Source organism: Protopterus annectens, chromosome 1.part0, assembly GCF_019279795.1.
Source record: "Protopterus annectens isolate FY-2018-M chromosome 1.part0, PAN1.0, whole genome shotgun sequence".
NCBI classification, from domain to species: Eukaryota; Metazoa; Chordata; order Ceratodontiformes; family Protopteridae; genus Protopterus; species Protopterus annectens.
The window spans coordinates 1,405,595,612-1,405,618,570 of record NC_056725.1 but is presented as its reverse complement, the minus strand read 5'-3'; the positions used below and the strand labels follow the sequence as shown (position 1 = coordinate 1,405,618,570).

Genomic DNA, 22,959 nt, shown 5'->3' with positions numbered 1-22,959 from the left:
TGGAGAGACTTTATTGGCAGCAGGCACGGTAGCAAAATGAATAAAAAAGAAATGTGGGTCTGTGATGTACTACACTAAAAGGCACTCATGAGTGGCCATCTGGGTACGACTCGTGGGGTAAAATGAGAAGTTATGTACCTACCATAACGTTCCATGTTAGTTGTCTTCTCTCGCCTTCTTTCTTGCTTGATGGGTTCGGAGCCGATCCTCGGCTCCGACTCGGCACTTGCTAAGCTCGAGAGTCACTTTTACCAGCTCGAGGCAGCCCCATATCCCATGATGCAAGGCGGTAAGTACCCAGATCTCGTTTGATGACAAAAAGGGCAATAGCACCTAGCATAATAACTTCCCAAAGGAAGAAAGGAGAGAAAAAACCTGCAGGATGGTAGAAGGACCAGCTCTGTATGGTCTTCAAGTATAACTCCTTGTAGAAAGGTCTGTCCAGGCCTGGGGAAGGAGGGAGGGTCAAGAAAGAAGGCGAGAAGACAACTAACATGGAACGTTATGGTAGGTACATAACTTCTCAATGTTAAGTTGTCAATCTCGCCTTCATTCTTGCTTGATGGGACCGTCCTAGCACCTCTATCCTGGGTGGCTCAATGGAACAGACTCTTGAGAACTGTAGAGCCAAAACTGGCTCTGTCCCTGGAGGCCAAGTCCAATTTGTAATGGGAAACAAATGTATGAGGAGTGGCCCAAGTGGCTGCTGCACAAATAGTATCTAAAGGAAGTCTAGCTTGAAAGGCTGTAGAAGTAGCTAAGCTTCTGGTTGAATGTGCTTTTGGTTTTGAGCACAGCTGTTTTCCCCTGAGCCGATAAATTTCAGAGATGACAGAAGAAAGCCATCTAGACAAGGTCACTTGAGACAGGAAGGCCTTTCTTGTTATCAGCATAGGAAACAAAGAGTTGATCGGATTTCCTGGATTGTTTTGTTCTGTCCAAATAATATCTGAGTTGGCGGTGGACATCAAGATAATGTAATTTTTGTTCCGATCTGTTTGAATAGTTTGGAAAAAATACAGGGAGATCAATGGCTTGATTCAAATTAGTCTTTGAAGCAACCTTAGGCAAAAAGGTCGGATTAGTTCTCAATGATACTCTGTCTTTGTGGAAGACCAAATAGGGGGGGCGAAAGCATGAAGTTCAGACACCCTTCCTAGCTGATGTAATAGCAACCAGGAATAAAGTTTTCCATGAAAGAAATTTCAGGGAACAAGAAACAGCTGGCTCGAAGGGGGGAAGAATCAAGGATGTCAGCACTAAATTTAGGTCCCATTGAGGAGGAGGACTCCTGACTGGAGGCTTCAGGAGGAAAATTCCTTTCAAGAAGGCTCTACAAAGCCTGTGGGACATAATGTTGTGATCTGCGAACCCGACATGAAAGTTCGAGATAGCAGCCAACTGAACTTTGACTGTGGAAGAAGAGGAGACAGTGTGAAAAATCTCTGCTAAGAAATCCAAAACTGCTTGAACTGGAGCAGTGAAGGGATCAATATTCTTGGCTTTAGCCCAATAAGAAAAACGTTTCCATTTGCTAGTATAAATCCTCCTGGTAGAGGATTTTAAGGAAGCTACTATGATGTCTCTAACAGGGTTAGAGATCATAGGAAGCCTGGCTAAGGAAGGAAGTGGAGCAACCATGCTGTGAGGTTGAGAGAAGGGATAGACCGGTGCAGCTGACCGGATTGGTGAATCAGAAGATCTGGCAGTGGGTCCAGATGCCACGGCTGCACCAAAAGGTGACGATGAAGGAACGGAAACCAAATTTGTCGAGGCCAATAAGGAGCAATGAGAATCAATTTGGCTCTCAAAGCGGTTGCTTTCTGGATAACTTGAGGGATCAGAGGAAATGGAGGAAAGGCATAAAGAAGTCCCTGGGGCCAATCCTGGGTCAGAGCGTCTCTGGGGGGATGGCCTGGCAGTGGGAAGAGAGAAGAAGTCTGGGCATTTGCTGTTTTGGGGAGTAGCAAAAAGATCGCAACATGGGACCCCATTCTAGAAAAATCTCTTCCACTATAGATTGTTTGAGAGACCACTCGTGAGGCATGAGAATAGCTCTGCTCAATCTGTCCGCTAAAATGTTGGTTTTCCCAGGGATATGCGTTGCTACCAGAAACCGATGAGAGGAGATCGCCCATTGCCAAAGTCTGAGCGCTTCTCGACACAAGGGGTAGGACTTGGTTCCGCCCTGTTTGTTGATATACCAAACTACAGACATGTTGTCTGTGTGGACTGCAATTGTCCCTACAGGAAGAAAGTCGTTGAGGGCTTGCAACGTTAAAAGCACCGCTCTCATCTCTAGGACATTTATGTGCAGGTGGTATTCGAAAGGTTGCCACGTCCCATGAACCATCCTGCCCTGATAATGACCCCCCCACCCGATCAGGGAGGCATCCGTAGTGACAGTGGCTACCAGAGATGGGGGTACAAAGTCTGCCTTGCTGAATCTGGGGAGAAGCGATCCACCAAGCAAGACGATTCTTGCAAATCTGTGTCACCAGTATTTGGTGACACATTGGAAGTTGTTGGTAAGACCACTGTGTGAACAACATCCATTGAAGAAGGCGCATATAGAAGCGAGCCAGGGGAAGAAGGGTAATGGCCGCAGCCATGAGGCCTAACACCTTTAGAACCATTCTGGCCTGTACCTTCTTGTTGGCTAGAATGATCCTGACATGACTTTGAATGTCTGAGATTCTATGATCTGTAAGGGTAGCTGACATCCGAACAGTGTTTAAGTTTGTGCCTATGAAAGTAATAGACTGGCAGGGCAATAAGGATGATTTTTCGGAGTTGATCGAGATGCCCAATTGAGAACAAAGATTTATTGTGTAATCCCTGACTTGAACAAGCTGATGCCTGGTGGTGGCTGACAGGAGCCAGTCGTCGAGATACAGAAACACCTGGAATCCTTGACGTCTCAGGTGAGCCGTGACCACTGTCATACATTTGGTGAACACTCTGGGGGCTGTAGTGAGACCAAAGGGCAGGGCTCTGAACTGGAAATGACTGGACCCCAGCCGAAAGCGGAGAAATCTCCTGGAGCGTCTGTGGATTTTTATGTGATAGTACGCATCCTGAAGATCTATTGAGCACATCCAGTTGTCCTTCTGTAAGAAGGGCAGAATTATTGAGCACATCCAGTTGTCCTTCTGTAAGAAGGGCAGAATTGACTGAAGAGTGACCATTCGGAATCTTGTCTTCCTCACAGACTTGTTGAGTCTGCTGAGATCCAATATTGGTCTCCAGTCTCCCGTCTTTTTGGGAACCAAAAAGAACCTTGAGTAGATTCCGGGCTCTGAATGATCTGTTGTAACTGGCTGAATGGCTCTTTTTTGCAGTAGTTTTAAGACTTCTAACTCTGCAATTTCCCTTAGACCGGGTGGTACATCTGGAAGGGAATTTGAGTGATAGAAAGGACTTTCCTAGAAAGGAATTCTGTAACCCTCGGATATGATCGACTGTACCCATCTGTCTTGAGTGAGGGAACGCCAGGCTTCTGGGTACAGCGATAGTCTTCCCCCGACTGCCTCCAAGGATGGACAGCCGGGCAACACCTCAGGGATGCTGAAAGGACTTGTCAGAGAGAGGCTCTCTGCTTCCCTGGTTTTGTGGACCCCCTCTGCCTCTAGAGCGGCGTCTGTTATTGTTACCCCCTCTGCCTCTAGGGGTAAACTGACCACGTGAATCCGGCGTGACTCCTTGGGATTTGCCACCCTTCTGTCCTTTGGGGTAAGGTCTAGAAGGGGTGGAAAAACGGACCCCTACGGCAGAAAGTCTTGCCGTCCTGCTCACACCTGGTCAACGTTTCCTTCACTTGAGGGCCAAACAAAGCTGACCCATCAAAGGGAGAGTTTGTGAAGGACGCCTTAAAGGGATCTGCAAAATTACAGAGCCGCATCCAGGCTTGGCGTCTAAGAGCCACACCTGTACCTGCGGCCCTACTCGCTCCATCAGCAGCATATGATATCAGTCGCATGGAGGAGTTAGCAATAGAGTTAAGGGTTCCTAGCTGCGAAGCAATTTTTTCTTGAGCCCCTGCAGCTGTAGGATCCTGTACTACTTCACCTAGCTCCTTAAGGATATTCCTCTGGAGTCTGGTGAAGTGACATAGGTAGTTCAGCGAATGCATAGCAAAGGTCGCTGAAGAGAACATCCGCTTACCATATCTATCCATGGTCCTAGAGTCCTTATTAGGAGGATGGACAGGTACGGAAGGATCTGCAAGTTCCTTCTTAGTGGCAGCCGCCACCACCATGGCATCAGCAGGGACACCTTTTGTGAGGAATTGCTTGTCCGACGGAGCAGTGATAAATTTAGAAGGCCTCCTAGGGACTGGCTCTACAGAGTCAGGAGCAGTCCACGCCTTTCGAGCAATAACCTGCATAAGGGGGTCGAAAGGCGGAGACACCCAGGAGGTGGAGGGCCGAGATCCAAACGCCTCCAGGTATACTGACTCATCCTCAGAGGGATTATTGGTGGGCCAGTTTCCACTCTGTCTAAGGAGTTCTAGGATGTCTGAAAAGGAGACATCCTCAGAGGGGGATCTTGGGTATCCCTCTGACTCATCTAAGTCAGTATCTGAAGTGATAGACTCGGGGGAGTCTACGTGTTTCCTCTTACAGGTCCTCTTACGCGGAGGATCCTCTGAGAGATCAGGAGAATCCTCGGAAGAGGGGGTTCTTCCCAGTGGGGAAACCTGAGGCGGAGGATCTCTGGGTCCGGGAGCAAGAGAAGTGGCAGAGATGTCAACAGGCACCATAGAGGGAGGAGCTAAGGGAACAGACTGCTGGCTGAGTCCAGTGGCCAGCACACTCTTCATCACCTCGAAGGCTCCCCTCCCAGGGAGGTCCAAGATAACCCGTTCCGAAGAACCAGGAACTCCTGGACCCACCGAAAGGGAAGGCTCCGAGGCAGATGTCGGAGCCGAACTCACCAAGGAAGAGGCTCCAAGGGGAAGAGTGGGGTTGGACAAGGGTCCGATGCCACTCACCCCCTCGGAGGAGACCAGGGAAGCCCGACCACCGAATCCCTCTAAGGAAGGTCTCGAAGAGGAGATGAGTAGAGGCTGAAGGAGCAGAAGGGGGTATCTGTCCCTCAGCCGTAGCAGAAACCATTCCCGAAGACTCCAACTCCAAACTCTGTGGTAGAGTCGAAGGAGGAACTGCAATGGGGTGTGGACTAATAGTAGTCTGTTGAGACGGACTATGTAGCATTTGGGCCAGTGCCTGTGATTTTAATAATCTACTGACCACTCTCTCTAAATCATGGTCAGAAAGCCTGGATGACCTGGATGATCGGCTCCGATTGCTCTGTTCCGAGAGGAGAGGAGAAGCCAGAGCCGAGAGTATCGGCTCCAAGGAAGGGGACCTAGACCTCTTCCTCGAAGGAACCATCGGAGCCGAAGAAACCTTGGAAGCTGTCGGAGCCAACAACTTCTCGGCACCGACAGAAGGTTTTGATGCATCGGCTCCGGCCGGAGCCAATACAGCCATAAACATAAGGGTGTCGGAGCCGATCGGCGCCGACACCGAAGCCTGAGCCACATGGTGATCGGAACCGATCGGAGCCGACACCGAAGTGGTCGAACCAGAATCGGCACAGATAGCCATTGGTGCAGAAGGTTTGTACAAACCAGAATCGGCTCCAGCCGGAGCCGATCTAGACTCTGAAAGAGTCGGAGCCGAGGCCGCAGGCTTGGACACAGAAGCCTGGGCCTTGGAAGACTTAGAAGTCTTAGATGGAGCCGACTTAGCCGGAGAGCCTTCCGGCTTAAGAAGGCCCCTCAAAATAAGCTTATTTCTCCTTTCCTGCAGGACTCTCTGGCTAAAAGAATGACAAATTGCACAGGAGTCCTGCAGGTGGAGAGGTCCCAGGCTGTAAAGGCAAGAAGTGTGACAGTCTGTTAGAGACATTTTCTGACAGCACGAGTCACACTTCTTAAAGCCTGAGACCCTTTCCTTAGACATGTTGTAAAACACACACACACAACACTTGTCCAAGAAAATTTTACAATCCCAAAAGGGAAAAAGTATTGTCTCACAAACACACACACACACCCTAACAAGAGGGGGGATGGGATGGGAGAAGGCCTGACTAAAGTTTTAGCAGAGAGGGAAATTTAGTCAGGAAAGGACTAAAACTAGTCTAAAACTACTAATTTTAACTTTAAAAATGATTTTAAAGTGAAAAAAGGGGCAAAGTAGTGTGTAAATCACTTACCAGGAGCTGGTAAAAGGAGGACCTCATCAGCGAAGCGGCAAACGAGATCTGGGTACTTACCGCCTTGCATCATGGGATATGGGGCTGCCTCGAGCTGGTAAAAGTGACTCTCGAGCTTAGCAAGTGCCGAGTCGGAGCCGAGGATCGGCTCCGAACCCATCAAGCAAGAATGAAGGCGAGATTGACAACTTAACATTATAGCATAATGTAAATGGAGAAGTACTTATCTGCTTTTCTACTTAATACAGACGTAAATTTGCACTAAAATGTCTAATTTTGTTTTGCTGTTTCATGAAGTTAGTATTCTTGTGTATATTTGCTTAGGGTGGGTTGTGGAGAGCAAGATTTTGATGGGGGTGTGGCCTTCTGGTGCTGGTGGGGTGCCAAATGAGTGTCTCGCTCTGCTCCGAAAGGCCTAACTACTCCTCTGCATGCAGCTATTCCACCATGAAGATTCATTACATACAGTGGTGTTTCTCAGCTGTCTGTGGCTGGCTTACCATTATAGATGGACAGTGGTAGGAAAATGCTTGAGAACATGGTTATTTTTAGGAGCGACTGCTTCAAGAAGCATTTTTTTCTGAGCACTAATTAACATGATCTGTTATTTGGGATGTACTTTTCTGAGGTGCAGGCCAAAACCAGTGGGCTATGGCTGACCAAGTTCGCAGACAACTGCAAGCTGGGTGCTGTCATCAATTCCCCTAGTGATGTGGACATCCTCCAAGAGGGTCTCACTCAGACAAATGACTTGTGGTAGCACATTATTTTGGGGAAGATCCTTTTTTATCCCTTGTTCTTTCACTGCTGCATTTGTGTTAACTCATGATGCGTTTGTACATGGAGACAAATGTTTCGTACAAACAGGTGGGACAGTTACGGGGGCTTCCTATTCTCTGGTTTATGCCAATATTAGTTATGGCAGGCATTGAGAATTAATTTGTGTATGGCCAGTTATTTATGACTGAACAAGTAGTCATATTTGTAAGGTACATACATGGCTTTTAATTACTTTTAAGAAAGATACAAATCGGGCAGTAGTTTGCATATCTAAACTGAACAGCAATATCTGTGGATTCAATTTGTGCCAAATATTTATTTGTATAAGAACCAAATATTTATATATATAGGGAAATAAGAAATTATGTACCTACCATAACGTTCCATGTTAGTTGTCTTCTTCTCGCCTTCTTTCTTGCTGGATGGGTTCGGAGCCAAACCTCGGCTCTGACTCAGCCAATACTAAAGCTCGAGAGCTAATTCCACCAGCTCGAGGCTCCCCTATATCCCACAATGCTAGGTGGTAACTACTCCGATCTCGTTTGATAGCTAAACCAAGCAGTTCTGGTCTCCATAGTATGGAGAAAAAAGAACCCACCTCTATATAAACCTGAATGTAAGCTACACAAACATGAAAGGGGGAATAGAGGTGGTACAACATGTGGGAAGGAAACTCCAAAGGAAGATCCCAAAATTTCCTATCGGTCTGTCCAGGCTGGGGGGAAGGAGGTGGAGCAAGAAGAAGCGAGAAGACAACTAACATGGAACGTTATGGTAGGTACATAACTTCTTAATGTTAAGTTGTCAATCTCGCCTTCATTCTTGCTGGATGGGACCGCGTCCCTAGAACCTTATTCCGGGCGGCCTATCGGAACAGACTCTTGAGAACAGTGGAACCAAAGCTGGCACGGTTTCTGGAGGCCATATCCAATTTGTAATGTAAAATGAAGGTATGAGGAGAAGCCCAAGTGGCTGCTGCACAAATGGAATCTATAGGCAGCCTGTCCTGAAAAGCTACAAATGTAGCTAATGCCCTAGTTGAATGAGCTCTAGTTCTTGAAGGCAGTTTTTGATGTCTGATTTCATAGATGAAGGTAATTATAGAGGTAAGCCATCTTGAGAGGGACACCTTAGTAACTGGAAGGCTCAATTTCCCTTCCGCATAAGACAGGAAAAGTTGATCAGATTTCCTGAACTGTTTAGTTCTGTCTAAATAATATCTAAGTTGGCGGTGAACATCTAGAAAATGTAACTTTTGTTCCGACCTGTTGGAATAGTCAGTGAAAAATACTGGGAGATCAATCGTTTGGTTCAGATTTGTCTCGGAGGAAACTTTAGGCAGGAAGGACGGATTAGTCCGGAGGGACACCCTATCTTTGTGGAAAACTAAGTAAGGAGGACGACTGCACAGAGCATGAAGTTCAGATACCCTTCTAGCTGAAGTTATGGCTACTAGAAAAAGTGTTTTCCATGAGAGCAGCTTAAGAGGGCATGAAACCGCTGGTTCGAAGGGGGGGGAGGATCAAGGATGCCAGAACCAAATTCAAGTCCCATTGAGGTGGGGGATCTTTGATTGGGGGCTTGAGCAGAAAAATACCTCTTAAAAAGGCTTTGCAGAGCTTATGGGACATGATACTGGAGTCTGACACTCCTACATGAAAATTAGATATAGCAGCTAGTTGTACTCTAATGGCAGATGAAGAAGAGCATAAATGGAAGAGCTCTGCCAGAAAGCCTAGGATAGACTGGATAGGTGCAGCGAAGGGGTCTATATTCTTTGATGCTGCCCAGAAGGAAAAACGTTTCCATTTACTATTATAAATCTTCCTGGTAGAAGATTTGTGAGAGGCTATCAGGATGTTCCGGACCGAATGAGAGATTGAGGGAAGCCTGGCTAGGGTAGGAATTGGAGAAACCACGCTGTGAGGTTGAGAGAATGAAGGGAGTGATGCAGCTTGCCCGACTGGTGGGTCAACAGATCTGGCACCGGGTCCAGATGCCAAGGCTGCTCCAATAGGTAATGATGGAGGAATGGAAACCCTATCTGTCGAGGCCAGTAAGGGGCAATGAGGATCATTGTAACTCTCAAGGGGATAGCTTTCTGAATTAATTGAGATATCAGTGGAAAAGGGGGAAAAGCATACAGAAGTCCCCGGGGCCAATCGTGGACTAGAGCGTCTCTGGTGGGATGGCCTGGTAACGTGAAGAGAGTGAAGAAGTCGTGACACTTGCTGTTTTGGGGAGTAGCAAAAAGATCGCAGCAAGGCTGGCCCCATCTTTGGAAGACTTCTTCCAGCACTGATTTCTTCAGAGATCACTCATGGGGCATCAGAATGGCCCTGCTCAACTTGTCCGCAATCACGTTGGACTTCCCGGGAATGTGCGTTGCTATCAGAAAATGCAGAGAAGAAATCGCCCACTGCCAAAGTCTGTGTGCCTCTCGACACAAGGGGTAGGATCTGGTTCCGCCCTGTTTGTTGATGTACCACATTACAGACATGTTGTCAGTCTGAATTGCAATAGTCCCCCGTGGGAAGAGAGTGCTGAAGGGCTTGCAATGCTAAAAGCACTGCTCTCATCTCTAAGACATTTATGTGCAAGTGGCACTCGAAAAGGTTTCCACGTGCCCTGGACTGTCCTGTCCTGCCCTGATAATGCCCCCCCCCGATCAGGGAGGTGTCCGTTGTCACCGTGGCGACTGGGGGGGGGGGAGGAACGAAAGGTCTGCCTTGGAGAACTTGAGGTGATGTGATCCACCAAGACAGGGGATTCTTGCATGATTGAGTTATTAATATGATGTGAGAGACATCGGGAGCCGTTGGAAGGACCACTGAGTAAACAGCATCCATTGGAGGATCCTCATGTGGAAACGAGCTAAGGGGAGAAGGGTGATAGTAGCTGCCATGAGTCCTAATACCTTCAAGACTACCCTGGCTTTGCTCTTGTTGCATTGTAGTAGAAGGTAAACTTGTTTGCGGATATCTAACGCTCTTTGCTCTGTAAGTCTGGTGGAAAGATAGAGTGTGTCTAAGGTGGCGCCTATAAAGGTAATAGATTGACAAGGCGACAAGGCAGATTTTTCGAAATTTATTGAAATGCCTAGAGCTTGGCAAGTCTGGATGGTGAAGTCTCTGGCTAGAAGCAGTTGATGTCTGGTGGTGGCAGTAAGGAGCCAGTCGTCTAAATATGGAAACACCTGGAATCCTTGACGTCTCAAGTGAGCCGCGACCAATGCCGTGCATTTGGTAAACACTCGGGGGGGCTGTAGTGAGACCAAAGGGCAGGGCTCTGAACTGGTAGTGACTGGCTCCCAGCCTGAAGCGGAGAAACCTCCTGGAGCGTCTGTGCATTTTGATGTAGTAGTACGCATCTTGAAGGTCTATCGAGCACATCCAATTGTCCTGTCCCAAGAAGGGTAGAATGGACTGTAGTGCGACCATCCGGAATTTTGTTTTTTTGATACAATTGTTTAACTTGCTGAGATCCAGTATAGGTCTCCAGTCCCCTGTTTTTTTGGTACCAAAAAGAATTTGGAGTAGATTCCGGATCCTTGCTGGTCTGCTGGGACTGATTGGTAGCTCTTTTTGATAGCAGCTTTGATATTTCTAGTGCTGCTTGTTCCCTTAGACTGGGTGGAAGGTCTGGAAGGGATCCTTTGGGATGGGAAGGGGTGTGAATAAAGGGAATTTTGTAATCCTCGGATATGATTGACTGTACCCATTTGTCTTGGGTGAGGGAAAGCCATGCTTTTGGGTACAGTGATAATTTTCCCCCGACTGCCTCCGAAGGTGGACAGCCGGGCAGCTCCTCAGGGATGCTGAAAGGGTTTATCAGAGAAAGTTTCTCTGCTACCCTGGTTTTGCGGACCTCCTCTGCCTCTAGAGGGGAATCGACCTTGTGCGTCAGATGAGACTCCCTGAGGCTTGCGGAACCACATTTTTCTTCCCCTCTGACCTTTTGGATAAGGTCTAGAAGGGGTAGAAGACTCCCACGGCAGAGAGAGTCTTACCTTCCACCTCGCACCTAGTCAATGTATCCTTCACCTGAGGACCAAACAATGTTGAGCCATCAAAGGGGGAATTGGTGAAGGACGCCTTGGAAGGGTCCGCAAAATTGCAAAGCCGCATCCAGGCATGACGTCGTAAAGCTACACCTGTGCCTGCGGACCTACTCGCCCCCATCAGCAGCGTATGAGAAGCCGCATGGAGGAGTTAACAATCGAATTCAGGGTTGCTAACTGGGAGTTCATTTGTCTTGGAACCCCTCAGCTGTTGGATCCTGTATAGCCTCACCCACATCTTTGAGCAAATCTCTCTGGAGACGGGTGAAGTGACACAAATAGTTCAGCGACCGCATTGAGAAGGTCGCTGAGGAAAACATCTGCTTACCGTACCTGTCCATGGTCCTAGACTCCTTATTAGGAGGATGGACAGGTACCGAAGGATCGGCTAACTCCTTAGTGGCTGCGGCCACCACCATGGCATCAACAGAGACACCTTTTGATAGAAATAATAAATTTTGACAGCCTCCTTGGGGTAGGTTCCACTGAATCAGGGGCCGTCCAAGCCTTCCTTGCCACCACTTCCATAAGGGGTGGAAGGGCGAGAGCCAAACGCCTCAAGGTAAACTGACTTGTCCTCTGAAGGGTTAAGGGCGGGCCAGCTCCCCCTCTGTTTCAGGATTTCAAGGATGTCAGCAAAGGAAACATCCTCAGAGGGGGATCGAGGGGAACCTTCAGATTCCTCCAAGTCAGTGTCAGAGGTGATGGACTCAGGGGAGTCTATGTGCTTCCTCTTGCACTGTCTCTTCAGAGGGTGTTCTACCGGATCAGGAGAGGCCTCTGAAGAGGAGGAAATTCCCAATGGGGAAACCTGAGGAGCTGGCTCTCTGCGGTCGGATACAAGGGATGGGTAGAAATCACCACAGGCACTGAAGAGGGAGGAGCTGACGGAGCAGACTGTGGGACAGACACTGGGTCTAGCACGCTCCGTATGACCTCGAAGGCATCCCTATCATGCAAGGCCGGAGGTCCCCGCTCCGAGGAGACAAGGACCCCCCCCAGCACCAACAGGGACGGCTCAGAGGCCGATGTCGGAGCCGAACTTACCAGCGCCGACGCACCGAGAGGGAGAACGGGGTCGGACAAGGGTCTGATGCCACTCGCCCCCTCGGAGCCGATGAGGGAAGCCCGGCACCGAGATCCCTCCAATGAGGAAATCTGAGCAGAGCCGAAAGGGAAGGTATCGGCTCCGAAGCACAGACAGCCACGGCTCCAATGAGCCCCGGCTCCGAACTCAATGGAGTCTGAGGAGGAATAAAATCAGGGATGGAAATAGCCGCTGACTGTTGAGTAGGGCTATGCAGCATTTGGGCCAGTGCCTCGGACTTGAGACGTCTACTCACCACCCTTTGTAAATCATGGTTGGACAGCCTGGAGGACCAAGAGGAGTGAGACCTATGGCTCCGTTATGATAGAAGAGGAGATCCCGGCGCCGAATGTATGGAGCCGATGGAAGGGGACCTAGACCTCTTCTTAGCAGGTGGCTCTGATAAGCCTATCTGAGCCGACTGAGTCTTGTCAACCTCGGCTCCAGCCGGAGCCGAGACGATAGTATGAGACTTGGAAACATCGGCTCCAGCCGCAGCCGATGTCGAAACCGATCTAATGCTTCCAGGGGACGGCTCAGAAACTGGAGCCGACGGTCTGGAAGTCTTAGAAGGCTTCCCCAACACAGACTGAGTTGGGGGGCCTTCAAGCTTTAACGAGCCACGCAAAATCAATTTTTGCGTTCCTGCAGGACTCTAGGGCTGAATGCATGGCATACAGCACAGGAGTCCTGCAGGTGCAAAGGTCCCAGGCAATATACACAAGAAGTGTGACAGTCTGTCAGACATTTTCTGACAGCACGAATCACACTTCTTGAAGCCTGAGACCTTGGAGTCTTTAGACATCGTAAATTAGTGTAAAAACACAAGCACAACACACAAACACACCCTTGAGCAAAAAATAAAAATTCAGTCACACTGAAGGACTAGGGGAAGGAGAGGGCCAAAGGCCTAAAAGTTAAGAAGGGAATAAAAAGGGATTTTAGACACTAGAGGGGGACCTGATTTAAACTACTGAAATACTACAAATAAAACTATGGTAAAAGGAAAAAAATTAGGGGTTGAAATAGAAGTTTCTAATTAGAAAACTTACTAACCTGCCAGAGCCGGTAGAAGAAGCACCTTGTCAGCTAAGTGGCAAACGAGATCTGAGTAGTTACCGCATAGCATTGTGGGATATAGGGGAGCCTCGAGCCGGTGGAATTCACTCTCGAGCTTTAGTATTGGCCGAGTCGGAGCAGAGGTTCGGCTCCGAACCCATCCAGCAAGAATGAAGGCGAGATTGACAACTTAACATTGTGCCTCGTCTTTACAGCATAGTCACTGGATGTAATCCTCTCCATTCGGGTTGTCTGAGGAAATGTTTCACGTTGGTTCTTGTGCATACTTGGACATATTACTGAAGGGGTCATTGGAGGAAGTCGGCAAACTGGTACACACACTGATGTTTCATCATACTAAATCAATGCTGCAGTAGTCTTAGCTATATGGGTTATACCCTGCATAGGCTACGACAGCTTCCACAGCTTCAGGGGAACATCCTAACACCTTCCTCGCAGCCAAACTGCATTTAGCTCAAGCAGAGCTGACTAAAGAGACAGGTTTGGACACAAAGCCCTTTTGAGCTTTTCTGCAGCCAAAGAGTATGCTCGGAGGCTTTTACTATTTTTGTGGTTAACCAGTTTTTTGTAGTTAACCAGGGTATGTTTGCATAAATAGTTGTCATAGTTGTTTTTGTCTTAAAACACAGCACTGTTCGTACAGCCGTACCTCTAAAGAGTCCACGATTTTCAGAAACGTCCCTATTTTCAAGCAAATTTTAGCTCTGTCCTTTATCCCTCCTAAAACAGATGACTTCTGGAGAAAAGGTTACCCTTAAAGAACAGTATTATAATTATGGTTATAGACTTTTTACTTCAGAAAGTGTCTAGTAAGTCGCATTATCTTACTCCAATATGTCAAGTTAACTACAAATATTTTAAAAAAGTGTCCCTGATTATGTTGAAATGCTGGAATGGTGGATAATAGGAACAGTGCTGATAAATAAATCCAAACATTCTGAATGCATATTCTGATTTAGTCTTTCTTTCTACTGAATAATGTCTGGGTGGTATGAGAGACTTAGTTAAATATATTTTATTGCAGATTGTTGGCATTGCTCAACCTGATATTTTGTCAATATTTCTGCCTTTTTCACTTCTGTGTCTTATTGTAACCAGAGAGATGGTTAGGTGAGAACATGAATTACTACTTTTTGGACCAATTCTTACACTGATCAACCAGATAGATAGGTTACACACTTCTGCTTGTAATTCTTTCTGATTAGACTCAGTAATTGCCTGAATGAGAAGGTTATTACTTGCAGACTACTACAAACGTGGAGCTACCATATATTTTGGGCAATATTCCTGGCTTTGTCAGTCATATGTGGAATTTAGGTGGGAGGAAGGGATCAGTAATATAGAAGTGTTATACTATTTTTACCGAATTACTCGGGTCTCGTTACCGAACAGCTGCACAAGGTAATAATGAATGCCTACTCAACAGGTTATGTGCAGCAATTATCACCTGTGTCTGAGCATGCATAACTTTGCAGTAATGAAATGCAGGTCACTGTCACATTAACAATAAGTGAAGTTACAAAATAGCAGAGTCATTATCACTTTCCAAGTTAAACTCAGCAGCCGATACAGTTATTCACATAAGCAGAAGTAGTTATCACATTGATGAATGCACAAGCCAGATTGGGTTTTTGTCTACATGCAGTCATTTCAAGCCACTCCCCCCACCACGTTCTGCCATTTTTACAATTTGTTTGATGCACAGTAAAGTCTCCATCGTGTTTATATTCTTACATTTTTGTGAACTACTGCAATTGATCATCATAACATGTAGTAATTTTCTGTATCACACAATCACTATATAGTTTTCTGGTGTGTTGCTTTTCCAGTGCCTCTATGCAGGCATATAACATCAGAATGTTGTATACTGTTGTGTTTTTAAGGTGCAATTTCAAGTGGAAAGCAATCCATCCCCAGTCTTGTAGTAATGCAATAAATCCCTCAAACATCAGCAGTAACCGACTTGCATTTCTTCCCTGTGCAGGTACTTCTACCTTGTAACAGTGACATGGCTTCAAGAGCAGGGAAATCGCAAGTGACAGAGTGGGTGCATGACCATTCCTACATTCACTCGACTGCCAGACATGCCTCCAGAAATAACGAATACTACAACTTGAGCTTCCCCACATCTAGCGTGAAGGTACACTGGACTGCAAGAATAGGTGTGCATTGGGGTGGACTCCTGCGGTCGTTGGAAGAGAAGTGTTCCATCTACCCGGAGATTCTAGTCTTGCACCTTGGAGGGAAAAATGTCATCACTCATCCACTTGGACAGCTGAGGTTTGAAATAAAGGAGACTTTTTGAACATATGCAGTCGTGGCAGCCACATTGTCATTTTGAGCGGTCTGACAATTCCTCGCCAGAAATGGAGACATGCAAACAGCCAATGGGCAGCACACAAGCTCACATGGTTGCAGAATCAGTCATAACAGCATCACTGAAGAAGATGCTCACCTTTTCACCTAAATGAAGATGGCATTGAACAGTTCTTGAGTGATCTGCACAATGATGTGATGGCAGCAGTGCATGACATACTAGCAACATGCACCTAGTGACAAAAGATGGAAAACTACCACAGCCAAGGAGGAGCAGTATGGCAAGTGAAAGTCTTACATTTCATGACAACCTTTTTCACTACTTAGAACACAGTAAAATAATTGTAATTGTACCTCTGCTAGGGAACATGTCAACATGCTAAGTAACACCTCATTTGAAGACGGTTTAGTCCTCACAACGTGATGAAAGAACTGTGCCTGTGGGCTGTACACATGTACAAATATATCAGTTTTAGGCCTTAGGTTATGGAACTTATGATTTTTTTTCATATTTTGGTAAACAACTTTGCTAGGGAGTAAGCATGTAATTGTGCCAAGTGATCTCATTTTGAAGAGGGTCTTAGCCCTTACAACACGATAAAAGAACTGTGTATGCTGTACACATGTACATCACAGGTTTTTAAAACTAAAGTTATGCAAATTATGATTTGTTTTCATATTTTGGTAAATAACTTTGCAAAGGAGCATGTCAATGTGCTAAGTAATACCTCATTTTGAAGACAGTATTAATAGTTTCAACATGGTAAAAGAACTGTGGCTGTATGCTGTACACATGTACAGATATCCGTTTGTTTAGTCTTGTAGGATTATGAAAATTATACATTTGCAATATTTCTCATTATTGTGCCCATATCTTTGCAAGGGAGCATGGCGACGACAAAAATGATGCATCATTTTGAAGCGGACAGAGAGCCACACAACTTGTACATTGACATGTAGTCTGATGTTACAGTTGATGAGATATTATGCTTTATTTACCGATTACGATAAATATAACAATCATATTTCTGTGACTATCTCCGTAAAAGAGCATTAGACAGTAATGGTTAAGGTATCATTTTAAAGTTGACATTCATACAAAAATATGCACAATATCAGCATTCCTTGGCAAATATTTAATAATGACTTTGATACACACTTATCAACATTTACACTGTTGGAAAGGTCAGTGTCTGACTCTTTAGTCTAGCTCTTATGGTTAAAGAGTTATGAACATTTGTTTTCTGTATGGTATGACAAATGGATTTTCTGAAAATGAGTTCAGGCTGCACTGTTGTTCCTACTATGGAAGTAAGCAGGCAGTATTTTCTGAGCTGCTCCGGAGTGAATGAGTTAAACAATAACATAACATTTCCCCAACAGGATAGAGGATCTCAACATGAGTCAAAAGATGGACTGCTGAAACATGTAAAGTGCATTGGAGTGTATGGCTAAAAAAAAAAAAAAAAAAAAAAAACTGAAGATGGAACATGGACACCCTTCTTATACCCTGACATCTGGGCATTGGTCATTGACCACCTGCTGGCTTGGGAAGATGCTAAAACTCTGGAAAAATCGGGACAGTCACTGGCTTCTGCATGACAGTAAGACCCAAGGATTAGTACTGCAACACTGAGTGGGAAGAACATCCTCCAAACAGTGAGCTAAAGCCTCATAATGGCCACTGTCAAAAAAAAAAAAAAATGTAAAATAAGCATTTGGTGAGTCTGCTGCATTAACATGGTTTAGAAAACAAAGGTAAAAACGTAAATAAATTTGAGTTCCAGGGTACAGTTTTCCATTAAAATTTCTATAAGACAAGTACAGCAAGCCATACTTAGTGTGAAAAGGAAAAATGTAACATACCTTGGTAGTCAAACTGGTCACCTTCCGCATTTTTAAGGGGCTCAGGAGAAAGTGCTGAAACAAGAGTGAACTAGTTAAACTTTAATTCGATTATGAAATGTACAACAAAAATTAAAATCTTAGCACTGTCAGCAATATCTTCTCTGCATAACCTAAAATGCAGTGTGCAAATTATTCAGTTACTCCAAACCTCATAGCTCATTTACTGCACTCCTTCCTACAGACTTGGAAAATACCCAGTCTTTTTTCCTTCCCCTAATCTGCATTTTCTGCCAAAATTAAAACATTAAATACTCAATTTACATTCGGATACATTTAATTCTTCAGAAAAATGCATGATGAATAACCATCATAATGGGATTCTTGACTTTGGGTCCTGGTTTCCTGTAAAAAGGCTGATGGATACAACCTGCAACACTTCAGAAACACTGAATTATGATTATATTGCAAACAATTTGTAAGAACACACTAAAGAATGTAGTTTAACAAAAGGTTTGCAATTTTAAACAAGTATTTTGTCAGAAAAATTTTAATAAATACACACAAAAATTCAAGTACAGGAAACTGCTCTTACTTGTTCTGTTGATCTATAAAGTACTTTCCTTAAAGAGCCCTCATTCAGGTAATTCTTCTGTACCAATCAAAATTTGGAACACCATTCCATAAAATTCCACATACGGAAAGGTCTACCGACATGCACTGATGCACCCCATTATGCAACATGCTGGCTGTTTAAGCTTACACATTCCAAACCACAACAGTTTACTCTTGTGCCAACACTAAGCAACTTCCTGCAGATTGGGAAAATTCAAATTGAATTTACAGCAATTAAGAGATAAGAAAACACACAACCAGCTTAAGAGTACAACTGCAGCTAAGCAGAAGAGTCATTCCTTCACAGTGGGGGAGAATAACATGCCTGACTGACGGGGACTCAGATGTAATCAAAATGCACGTTTTTATCAAAGGACCCTGGACAACTGATCTTGGTTGGGCACAATCCCATGCAACAGAATGATAATTGAATGATTACGAAAACAACTTCCTAAACGTAGCCTGACAAAGTAAGGAATAAGTTTTGTCAAAACTGTACAACTGGCCACAGCACAAATGGCTATGGATATGTTCCTGAGGCAAATGGGGAAGAAGCCACTCCTTTGGCAGAGTGAACTTATTATAGCATTCAACAATGGGCAGTTACCAGCTAGATGAAAGTGTCTCCTTCACAACACAAGGTCTTCCATCCTTGCTGCAAAGGAGATTAGCTGGTTGATGTTTAAACATACGCACTTCAATAAATAAATAAAAAAAATCTCAGCTGACTGTGCAGAAACAGGGTGTGAATGTTTATCTCCTAGTTTCCAAGTCTGCAAAGAAAACAGGAAGTAGACACATCAGTTGAAAAAGCCTATGAAAACCTTAAAAAGAAATGTGGATTTAACTTGAACATCCCATTATCATTAAAAGGATGATGGCATCTTTATACGACTGCCCAAAGCTTCAAAATCCAACGCTTGGGAAATTGATTAGCAGGAAAGGGGATTTTCATAAACTGCAACTATGAGCAAAAAAGGATAAAACAGCAGAAGGCAATGTCTCTCAAATATGATGCTGACCAGCTATTTTGGCATAAAGCTGACTACAAACCAGGAGGGCTAGGTTAGATTTATGGCTTAGACATCTGCTGAAATTGTTATGGGGAAGGTGACCACAGCCATCATTTGGACAAGAGATATTCTTTCACTACCCAGACTAAGATTCTCTCAGCAAATATAGCACATATACCAGCACAGTGAACAAAGCAACCCTGGGATGTGCACTCAGCCTACTATGCTGCCAACACTGCATCCTTCAACTGCAGTTGCACGTAAGGGTACATTTGCAGGGGAAAATGTAGTGGCCGCTGTGGTGACATGCAATGTACATCTGCCAACCAAAGAAACGGTATGGACTTTTAATTACCACAATGCTGGCAAGGACATAAGCCACTTCCATGACTGCCTGTAGAATGGTGTACAAGGACAACTCCTGCTTACGTGCTGGGAACACCCTGTAAAGGGGAACGAATGAGCTTAAAAAACAGTAGAAGTCCCATGGGAAAAAGAGGTTCTTCACAAGAAGACAGGCAGAGATGCAAAAGTCCTCTCAGGATCAGGTTGACCCACTAGTATTGGGTCACAACCCTGCCTCCTACACAATATCCAGATGTGTAGAACTAACTGCTGCAAACACCCTGACTGTGGACTAACTAATGCTCAAATCAAATAGGAACCTTACACATCAAGATAACCAACTAGTGCTGTACTAGCTAGTGTATCCTCCAAATGTGGGACGGTTCATATCTGAAGGCATAGGCTTGGTGACTAGAGGTCATCTGATACAGTCAGCAAACCTGATGGGAAATCAGATGTACAACAGAAAGCCTTCAAGTGCAGCCAGTTGCCACTTCAAATGTGGGTGGCATCTCTGGCGGGGACAGGGTTTTATTATAGCATTAATGGACCTAGAGCCTAAAACCATGCCCTTATAGGACCACTGGAAAACTGGAATGAGGCAAGGACATTAGCATGAAAGTAGGCAGGAACCTTACAAGTCACAAGAGAGAATGGATTTACCACTACATCCTCTTGTCCTATGCATACAGCATGACTCACCCCTTTCCTGCTCAAAATGACAAAGGAGATAGCTCGCCAGTTTCTAAGGTCAGAAAAACAACGATGAGGCAGACCCTGAACCTTTAGCTCTAGGAAAGGACAGGAAAGCATCTCTCAGCTTATTCATAGACAACCCACTGAGAAACATCTACCATCAACGTCATTACACAGGACATGATACTGCACCTCCTTCCTTACATATCACAAAACAGATCAGTGGTACAACCTACTTAAAAGCCACAGAATTAGCTGTTTGACAACGATTAGGAGTAGGATCATTATTCTGAGCTCCATATACATGTGTATCACTTCCTGTATCAACTTGAATACAGGCTAAACTCTCCACACTACAAGGGAGGCAGGAGTTTAGCTGCATGAAGAGGACCATGAGTAAACTGGTTGAGACCCAAAAACAATAGTCTGGCACTAAACAGACCAAGAGAGGTAGTTCTGAATCAGACACAGCATAGAGTCCATTGCAAAACCCACAGACAGGTGAGCAGATAGCACAATGAAAATAGCTATGAGGACCAATAGGGACAGTAGGTCTAGGCCCAGACTCTTGCTTACTGGGCGAGGATGCAGTGCAAAGTCATCACCCCTTCCTGGCAGTTTCCTAAAGTAGAAATTACTACATAGGTTCATAGGTGGGTACTGGGCTAATGGCCCTGAAGTCTTTACAAGCCTAGCCCATAGGATTACCCTGGCATTGGGCCACCAGACTTTAGTTCCCAGTGCCTCTGTAGAGTAGAGCCACTGGAGTGATCCTCGGGGTGACTCCCATCCACTCATCAAGATTTCTATTGAATAGGGCCAGTGAGGTGCTCGGACATGTATGGGAAGTCTATTACATAGCATGGGCAGTCTCTGGGTTATGAACCTAACCCTTCCGCACGATCTGTTGATTGCGGTAATGAGACGGAGGTCTCTGGAGCGTGCGGTGCAGAGGGATTGTGATTTCTTTAGATGTAGCATTTCTAACAGAGCTGGGTCAGACATAGCTTTGAAAGTTAAGCAGAGATCCCCTCTAAGTAGGCAACATGAAACAGAGAATAGCTGAAATTTTTATCAGTCTGTCCATACAGGACAAATGTTTAAGGCCTACAAACCTCTTTGTGAGGTACTTTTGTGGCCTCTCCAGTTGTTGCAGGTGTCTAGTGAGGTACATGCCAAATGGAGCATTGTACTCAATGATTGGTCTAATGAGGGAAGAGTAAAGGGAGACAATAACCTCTTTCTTCCTGGATGCAAAACCCTTAGTAATGACATGTGCCACACAGAAGGGATTTCTGACCACAGTGGCAATGTGTTGGTCAAAAGAGCTGTCAACCTGTGTTCCCAGATCTCTTGTAATGCCGTCCGTGTTCAGTGGGCTACCATCGATGTGGTAATTCATGGGAACCGGGTTTTTCCTAAATGGGATGACATTTTTTGGCACCAAGCTTAAAGTCATGGTCTTGACACAAACCGTTGGTCTCAGTGAAGCATTTCCATAGGATGTCACCATAACTTGGGCAGTTAATAGCTCTCAACTTGCAATCGTATGCATATCTATAGATATATATAGATATATATCTGCATATATCTATATATCTATATATCTATATATAGATATATAGATATAAATCTGCATATATCTATATATATATCTATATACATATCTATATATCTATATATATGTATGTATGTATGTATGTATATAATACATACCACACCTTTCGTCCACCTAACCTGGACCGAAGCACTAAAGGCAGAGGCGTGTCCATATTCATTAAGGATATTCAGACCCCCAGGCTAGTTGCTCAGCATAATGCATCTGAGATTATCCAAGTGCAACTAACTCTGGGCAAGACCGCAATCCAAAATTGTAGCTTGCTACAGATCCCCCACAATGCCCCAGGATTCCTACTCCTCATTTCTTGATGCACTTGAAAATATTAGGGTACAACCTAACACCTTAATAATGGGCGATTTTAACTACCCCACCATTAACTGGGAAAACTACTCATGTACCAACTCTTGTCATCAACGTTTTCTGGAATTCATAAATTTCAATGCCTTGGAACATATCCACACCTCCACCAGGGGCAGCAATATCCTAGACCTGGTCATTACCAACATGGGCAACTGGTGTTGCACACCAGAGGTCAATTCCTCGTTGGTCAGATCCAACCACAAGCAAATTACCCTAGACATCCACATCGCAACCCCACCTCCCATTAGGGAAACCACCGTAAAAAATTTCTCCAAAGCCAACTTCACGCTTAAGACAGAAGTGGCAACTTCACAACACCCATGCTGACAGACAATAGACGTACGACTGCTGAATCTTATACAATTGCACTTTATAAGCATTTACATGAGTGCATGGATCGTGCAATCCCCAACAAAACCGAGATGCTATCCTCCAAAAAAAGGAAGCCAATCAGGTGGTCCCCTACTATAAACAAACTCTACAACAGAAGAAAGAAACTGTTGCAAAAAAAAAAAAAAAAAATAGTAAAATCCCATGATTGGAGGAGCTCTGTGCTTAGCCTCAGTAAGAAGCTGAGATCCCTCAAAATCCTCCAAAGCTAGTTACGAAAACAAAATCACCACTGATTCTAAAGACATCCACAAAGCATTCTACAGCTATGTCAAGGATCTCAATGGCAACACTTGGATCTGCTCTGAGTTGCAGCACAGTGGCGCTAAATATACAGAACCAACTGATATTGCCAACATCCTGGCAGAGAGGTTCAGTGCTAATTTACCCCTCTATCATCCCCTAAAGGGACCATCTCTAAACTGGAAAAATGCAAAAATCCTGTAGTCACGGCTGCACAGGTAAAAAAACACTCTCCAAAGCCAAGAACACAGCCCCCAACCAAAAAAGGGACCCCCTAAAACCCCTG

General features: G+C 45.1%; 1 protein-coding gene across 4 annotated transcripts in view; it reads right to left on the bottom strand.

Moving 5' to 3' along the window:
* LOC122798404 (kunitz-type protease inhibitor 2-like) overlaps positions 1 to 22,959 on the bottom strand; it is a 986,210-nt gene that overhangs the window by 558,945 nt on the left and 404,306 nt on the right. For all 4 annotated transcript variants that reach the window (XM_044067317.1, XM_044067338.1, XM_044067331.1 and 1 more), the window contains one exon: positions 17,412 to 17,465. In XM_044067317.1, the coding sequence (XP_043923252.1) occupies positions 17,412 to 17,465 (54 nt within the window). The remainder of the gene's footprint in view (positions 1 to 17,411; positions 17,466 to 22,959) is intronic.